The sequence below is a fragment of the Anopheles gambiae genome, chromosome 2, assembly GCF_943734735.2.
Source record: "Anopheles gambiae chromosome 2, idAnoGambNW_F1_1, whole genome shotgun sequence".
NCBI lineage: Eukaryota > Metazoa > Arthropoda > Insecta > Diptera > Culicidae > Anopheles > Anopheles gambiae.
This window is the reverse complement of record NC_064601.1, coordinates 49,657,177-49,665,068: the sequence shown is the minus strand read 5'-3', so window position 1 is coordinate 49,665,068 and position 7,892 is coordinate 49,657,177. Positions and strand designations below refer to the sequence as shown.

The following is a 7,892-nucleotide window of genomic DNA, read 5'->3' as shown; positions in this document are numbered from 1 at the left end:
TGTTCCGGAGGGCGAGTTGGCGTGGATCGATTCTGATCGCGAGTCTCGCCGCGGGATAGTATCGATCCACAGCCGCCGGCCCAGGCATGCATGCGCCTGCATGTGCATTAATAAAAGATAAGACCGAGCCGATCAAGCTGGGAAATAGATTAACAAAATTTCGAAGCCGGTTTTATTTGCTTTCTTTCTTGCTTCTTTTTTTTGCTGGGTAGGCAGTTGTTACTACTACCTCAGAGCAAGCTGTGAAGATCGAACTGGAGCAGGAGCATTACACACAGATTCACACATGTACGCTCCGTGCTTGACAAAAGCCAGACAAAAGTCTTTTTCGTCGTTGTAAATCTCTCTCTCTCTCTCACTCTTCCTGCATAGCTCCGTTTACATTGTGGGGATAATCGAAATTGAACAGAAACCGTTTGTAGTATTGCCTCGTGGGCTTTTTTTTATTGAGCAAAGAGCAAGACGAAGGCAATGGGGAAGCGAATTACGATAAAGAACTCAACTGCATCGTGCAAAGGAAGGAAGAGGGAAAGGAGCGATCAAAAGAACTGGCCCCAAAGTAACGGAGCCTGCCCGAAAAAGCACTCGCGAGTACTCGCGGGCCCCTGGCACGCTGGCTTGGAGTGCAATAAAAATCACACAGATCATAATAAAATCATAATCGTAAAATTGTTTCAAAGTGTATAAAGTCACTGTGCGCCCGGCCCGGCGCACATCCTTCGCACGCTCACACTGTCTCGGCGGGCCGTTTCTTCCTCGGTTTTGTTGCTCCTTTTTCCCTTTCCATCGCGGTGCCACCGGCCAGTCCAGGCCGGTAAGCCGAAAGTAAGCGAAAGGAACCACAACTCGGGCTGCGAGACTGCAGTACCAAAGCACCGAGCAACGAGCGGACAGCGATTGGGCAGCGCTGGGGATGTTTCAATACACATCACGCCGAAACACCTCACCGCGTGGTGCGGCCCTGGTGCACTGGTGGACCATTTGGTGGGCCCCCAAAAAGGCTTATTAAAATCGAACGTAATCACGGTATGTGTGCCCAGCAACAGCCAAAAAAAAAACCTGCCTACCCGAGAGTCCCGAGGCCCACCCGGAGTAGCAAATGAAAGTAGATCTGGCTTTATTTGCGTCCCGCAAAATCCTGCCCAAAATGAGCGTGCTTGAGAAATTATTTCGATTTTAGTATCGATTCAATTTTTTCTTGCTGAGCAGGGGACCTCGATCGAAATAAAGCTATTTAGCGCTCGTACGGGGTGGGCATACAAGTTTGGGCTGATGATGGAACGATAACTATAAAACTTTAAGCAACGTATTTGTGCGCCTGTTATTATGCAATTAAGCAAATAAATATCGTCCGCTCTATAAAGCCAGCTGTAACGAAACGCTACAAAGTTTGCTTTTTCCGAAGTATATCAAACAGAATAATCCTTTCAGCAACGGTTTCACATACCATTCTCATTTGCTCATAATCCTTGAAGAGCATTTACAGCCACAACTAAAAAAAGCGCAAATATCATGCAAAAATTCCCCCAAAAATGAAAACCGTAAACGAAGTCAAACAAATCTTCAGAGAAAGGAACTCCGTACGCCTGTGTATGTGTGTGTTTTTCTGTGTTTGTTTGGTGCAGAATTAAAGCTATCCACCGCAACATACCGGCCACACAGGAGGAAAGGCGCTGGCGGTAAAAACGTCCGAAAGAAAGCACGAAATGAGAGTAAATGAAGTAATCGATTTTTTCGTCGCGTGGACCATTTGCGACTGTTGTTGTTGGGTTTAATGCCTTTGTTGTCGTTTTGCTCGTCCGCTCGTCCGTGTTTTTCTTAGACGCGGGAGTTTGTTACTCATTTTTTTATCGTACGTTGTCTACGGTGCTGGAGAGTTGTTTTTTTTTTGCGTACTCCAACCTGTTGGTCGATGAATCAGGGGTTCCCAAAAAACGCAGCAAACGTAAGAACTCGTAGCAGTAAAATGCTACCTTTTCGAGGGACGAGGCCGCAACGCCGGAGGGACTGTGTCGGTGCAACTGTAACCTTCCCGTAGGACACGTTTTTTACAACAACTTCCTTTCCGCGTGTTTTACTGCGCGGACGTTTGTGCTTTTCCCTTGCACCATGAAGACACTCCCCATACGCCGGTGGAAAGACGGTGGTTGGGAGGATGCCAATTGCCGTGATTTTCCTTCCCCCGCCAGAACATTCCCCGATTAAAGGCGGCGAGGGAACGGGCTGAGCAGAGCCGCCGACAGAAGAAATCCACAACCGATGATCGGTTTAACAAAATGAACTCACCCATACACAATCTTCCTTTTTCCCATCCTTCTTCGGGGTAGGGAGTACGGAACGCAAAAATAAAAATCTTGCAAAACTGGATATTGCTGGTCAGGATTTTTCGCTGGAAATCGTCATTCATGTCGGCGGGAGAGGAGAGAGAGAGGATACACCAAGACGGTGCTGCGAATGCTTCGTGACGGGATGGTTTCCAAACGTTTATTCGAGCCGGGCGAGCACGAGAATGAACAAATGGGAGGGATATATAGAGAGAGAGAGAGGATGGCAATGATGCCCGTTGATGCCCGTTTGATGGGAAGCAATCCCGCGATTCTCGACGATCCTCAAAACCGATCATCTTTCGCTGTAGCTGCCGCAGCAGCAGCAGCACCAACAAACGCTGTTTCCCTTTCGCTCGGAAGCGTTTAGAGCAGGGAAGGAGGTTATCTGGCGTTTGTTTTTTCTTTGCCGTTTATCTGGCCCTTTCTCCGTAGCCCTGACTCCGCGCAAACGGTCGTCCCCGCTGCGCCCGCTTTTGGCGGATGGTGCCTGGCGTTATCGCGCGTTCGCGAGCTCGACCAGAGTTCGTGCAGTTTAATTTTGTGCCCTTCTTTTTATTTGCGTGCTGCTGTTGGTGTGCTTCGTTACGTTTGCTGGAACTTTTTTTCTCATCCCCATTTCAGCGCGCGTGTGTGTGTGTGTGTGCGAGTGAGGATTCGATTTATTAAATGCTTACCTTTTGGCTTGAAAAAGTGCATCGGTCGGTGTTGTGGGGCCGCTGCGCAAAGATGATGAATCGTTCTAAAGCGATCGCCAAGCGTCCGAAACTGGATTTACCAAACCGCCAAACAGCCGACCCTCGACTACCTTGCCACCCCGCCGACCCTCTGCCAACTCCAAGGTGTGCGTTGTTTTTCGACGCTGTTTGAAGCACCGTTTTGATTTCGAGAAGATGTGTTTAAAGGTGAGTGTGTGAGTTTTTTGTTAAAGTTCTCATAAGAAAACCCTTCCCTTCACCAGCGGGGCCAGACAGATGAGGAAGGGCCAATCGTACACGCTTCCGAACGTTTCGTGCCGTATCGCAATCATAATTTTCTTTTCGTTTCGCCTCTAAACCTGTTCCAGCGCTGGCAGGATCATCTCGCGCGAAATGCTCGAAACAGATCCTTTGACTTTTGGAGGTCCGGTTTTTGCTGCCTGTCCGAACGCCAGCAAAACAAACGCTGGCCCGTTTTGTGCCCGCTTCTGGCTGCACTGGCCAGCCGGCGATAGTCGCTGCCACTTCTATCTATCAATAACCACTCCTAATAACAGCAATAAGGGCGCCGAATGCCTGCGGGCGACTGCACAAACGCAGCCACCACTGGTTGATGCGTGCACGAGATGGACGAGCTGGGCTGCGACGGCCTCGCCAACGGGAACACTAATTTCAACCTACTGAAAAATCAGTCGAACTGCTTCCGTGGAGGATTATTAGCCACAGGCTCCTTGAGCTCCACAGATTATCTCTAGACGCGCTGCAGGACGAACGTGAATTTGGCAAAGCAAATTTGAGTTTCCCAAAGCAGCACACACAAAAAAACACTCTAGACATGTCGCTGGTGAAGCTACGGACCGTTTTCTCAATGAAATGGCCCTCGTTCGCACCTGAGACCACAAGCGAATGGGCAAAAGGAGCACATTTTACAATGCAAATCGTTGTCTGCCCTGAAACGCACCCATGAATGAATGGATTAGCGTGACCGGAGCTACTATTCGTTTGCGCTATAGCAGTCCGTTCCAAATTATCCCTAAATGAAGCGACCGCTTCCGGTGGTGTTCGCTAACGGTACGGACCAGTATGTGCAAACCCTTAAAGCAACCCCTTAAAGCCTGGACAAAGGTAAAGATTTATTTATCGGCTTACGAACCCGATTGATTGGCTGGTAAGTGAACGCGCCGCGAACATTTGCCGCTGTTCGGCTTAACATCTGTCCACTCGTCATAGCCAATCATAATAATCGGCAAAATAAACTGCTACTAAATTTCAATTCTCACTTCCACTGCAACGCATCGACATGTGCAATGATGCAAGAGGGCCTACGCGTTTTCAATGCTAATTTACATCCTCTTTTATCCGTGAGGGTGTTGCGAGACAAACTGTCTGCTCCGTTTTGCGGTGTAAATGTTCCCCGAGGGCACTTGATCAGAACCGGAACCGTCAGTTGCATGAATGATCTAATAATTTCAATCGTATAGTCAACCATCAGCTTAGGGATTTATTTCACCCCCTCTACATGCCGTATCGCTTGCCCGGCCATAGGGGGAGAGCTTGCGGCTAATACAAATGTTCCGGCACATTTGACCCGAGATCACCGCGACGAATCTAGTTACACATTGATTTTTGGAACAGGGATTAAAGGGGACTTGTAGGGACACCTCGTAATGTTCCTGCTGTAAGGGAAAACGTTCGCAACGTTCGCTCAAAAGATTAACCAGAGAAGCGAGGATGGACCGCGAGGGGAAAGGAAAAATATAAATTTATGTTTGTAGGTCAGGAAAAACAAATCTCTCGCCCTCGCGGCCCTTCAGACCAAGCGCGTGATTGTCGTGGGATATAGCTAGCGGGGAAGGAAAATCCATCCCTTATATGATCGGATTTTCAAACAGGGAGGTGAGCACAACAAAAAACCACCCCAAGCTATGTCCTTTCGTTTCGGTGTAAAACGAAAGAATGAGAGAGATATAGAGATTCTCTGACTCAGGTAAAAGCGGGAAAAGAATAGAGAAAACAAACGAAAGAATGAGACAACCCGATATTCAACGACGAGAGCATGTGAACTTCGATAGCTTGCGTTTGCTCAGGCTTGTCAAACTTTTTTTTTCTTTATTGTTTTTAAATATTTTTTTTACTAATTATACGTTAGTGAGTAGAACATACATTTATATCAGCTCCTACTAAGCTAATATTGTTGCAATCTTCCAAATCATTAAAAGGTAGTTCTGCTTCGAGCCGAGTATCTCTTTAAAGTAAATGTTGGTACTAAAGGAAATTGAATATTATCAATTGAAAAATGAAGTTTAATTAAATAAATGCATTAAATTAAATATTAAATTGTTTTTGAATTTTAACTAAATTAAATAAATTATCAATAAAAAAAGAATGAGTAGTTAAAAGTACAACTGTATGTATTATAAAATAGTTATTGTTACAAATACCAATTTCGGGGTTTAAAGTTACATGAAACAGGTCGAAGACATATATTAACCGATTTCGTAATTTTTTTCAAATAATTATAAGGTTTTGGTGGAACAATACAAATATTTAAAAAAAAAAACGTATCAAATCAAAACCCTCACGGCACCGGTTCCCCTCATTGATGCCGGCAGCTCAGAGAGACAGTCGGTTTGACAGTCCTGCGCTACTCTTCTAACCCGAGCACCCGAGCTTTCTCGCTCTAACCGCCCCGAGCACCGGTTTTCGCCGCGGGTTGTATTTCGCTCGGCATTACTCGTTGTTCCGTCGAAGAGAAGGGTGCGTGTACGTGTCCGTCGCGTTCGTCCGTCGAATATATCGCGTCAAGTGCACGGTAGAGAGAAAGATCGCTTCGTTAGGTTGGATTTATTTATTAGAACACGGGCGAGGCTTCCCTAACCAACGAAATCTAAGCCAAGCTATTGTTGCAGTGAGTTTGCCAAGAGCTGCCAAGAGCAACGCCAAGTGTCTCCAGGCCGGTCAGGTGCCGAACACCGTGTACAATTGTGTGACGTGCAGTGTGTCTAGTGTAAGCCGGCTTACTTAGGCCTAGTGGAAAAGAAACGGTAGTGAAGCGTGTGACAATAATCCTTATCGTAATACGCTCATTAAATTTGAATATTTGTTGGTTCTCACGAGTGTGTCGGTGGAAGAAAGTGCTTTTCGTGCGACGTGAAATTGGAGTTGTACCGGTGTAGAATTATCATTCGGTGGATTACGTTGATAGTTGTGAAAATTTATTCCAGTTTGTGTGTCTTCCCTCACTACGACGAGCGCAAAAGAGGGCCAGTTAATAATTTCCCAAATTCTGCCGCTATACAGCATCGCATAATCTCACGAAAGCTCCGATTCCGCGGGAAGTGATAAAGATAGTAGATTAATTGCTTGATCGCGCATCTTCGATCGCAGGAAACGCTGTGTGGTTTGGTGGTTGTTTGTGTGAAAAGTAAAAAAAAAGGAAGAACTACCCATGCCCCTAGGGCTGTGCAAGAGGAAGGAAAAACAACATATTGTCCGCGTGTAGTTCCAAGTGTGGTGTGTTTTGTTGGCCTTACGTCTGTGGCCAATTGGCTGTGCCAAGGGTAGAGCGAAAATAAAAAAAGCGGGCCAGCATAGCCAGCACGAGATTTGCCGTCGGCAAATTGGGGATACCGAACCGATCTCGCTGGGTCTGCTGCTGCTGCGAGACGATCGTGATTTGATTTCCGTGAATCGAGGTTTACTGCAATGCTTGCTGGCTAAACCCTGTGTTCCCTTCCCAACGGTGTGTTGATTAGCATTCGACGCGCCCGCTGTTGGTTGATTAGGCGCATTGCCGGCAAACAAGTGCAAAACACTCACGTGCCGTTTTTAACGAGGAAAACTAATTACTTGACGAGATAGATTTTCCCAGCTGAGCGAAAAAGAAAATTCGTGTCATTACACCTGTAATTTCGCAGTGCCGGGTGGTATTGATGTGCCGAATCCGTATGTATCTGTTTGAGTGTGTGGCAGCAAACTGCCATTCCTGAAAGAAAGTGGGTACGCTAACAACAAACAAAATCCATCCAGCCCTAGTGGAGCACGCCCGGTAGCTAACCAATTCATGATGACGAGTGCGTTAGTGTGCAAATGTGACCCGAAATGTTTCGCCCGGTGACGGTGCAATTGTGAAAGGCCAGTTTTTTTTAAATAGTGCGCACGCAATCGGTGCAAGAGGCTTGCGATTGAGCCAGTAGGCGGTGCATTTCGACGGTGCAACGCGCACCCAGTTTGAAAGCAATTTCCCCCAAAAAAATATGACGGGAGGCCCTCGGGGCGGCTGTAGCGCGTGAAAGTGAATTAAAGTGAGATCGCTGTTGAGTGTGTGTGCGTGTGTGTTTGTGTGTGCGCGGTGCTAGTGATGAAATATCTTGCCACGCTCAGTGTCCTTGCAAGCACCTTCGAAGGAGTAACTATAGCACCCGGTGATACGCTCTCACTGGACAGGAACCCGATCCGACTGAAAGCCAGTCGCGCCTGATAAGCAGTAGCAGCGCGGCCGCCGACGCGAACTAGCGTGGCGTCTGGGGTACGCAGGAACAACGCGCAACAGTGCTACGCAGCGAAGCCGCGCAGGAAAACGGCGAAAAGATGGGAATCGGCGACCTCCGCTCGTGGACCAGCGTCGTCGTCGTTATTCTCACCCTCATCTCAATGGTAAGCCCCGCGCGTCAACCTGGTCGTATGCGACTTTTGTCCCCCTTTTTGCTTTGCCGAAGCCATCGTGTGTCCGGTGATCGTCCCGTTAGGTTCGATCGGGCTGCACGGTTGGCACCGTCGATCCCACGGTCGATCGTGGCCGCCGCTTCGAGGCCGGCCTATCGAGCGGGCTCCGTTCGCGCGTCGCGCAGGAAGGTTCGTCACTTGTGGC

General features: G+C 47.8%; 1 protein-coding gene across 1 annotated transcript in view; it reads left to right on the top strand.

Moving 5' to 3' along the window:
• Nucleotides 1-2,886: 2,886 nt before the first annotated feature.
• Nucleotides 2,887-7,892, top strand: part of LOC1273981 (protein serrate) — a 105,941-nt gene continuing 100,935 nt past the window's right edge. The window contains exons 1-2 of the mRNA XM_061651024.1: nucleotides 2,887-3,229; nucleotides 3,391-7,678. Of these exons, the coding sequence (XP_061507008.1) occupies nucleotides 7,613-7,678 (66 nt within the window). The 5' untranslated portion in view covers nucleotides 2,887-3,229; nucleotides 3,391-7,612. The remainder of the gene's footprint in view (nucleotides 3,230-3,390; nucleotides 7,679-7,892) is intronic.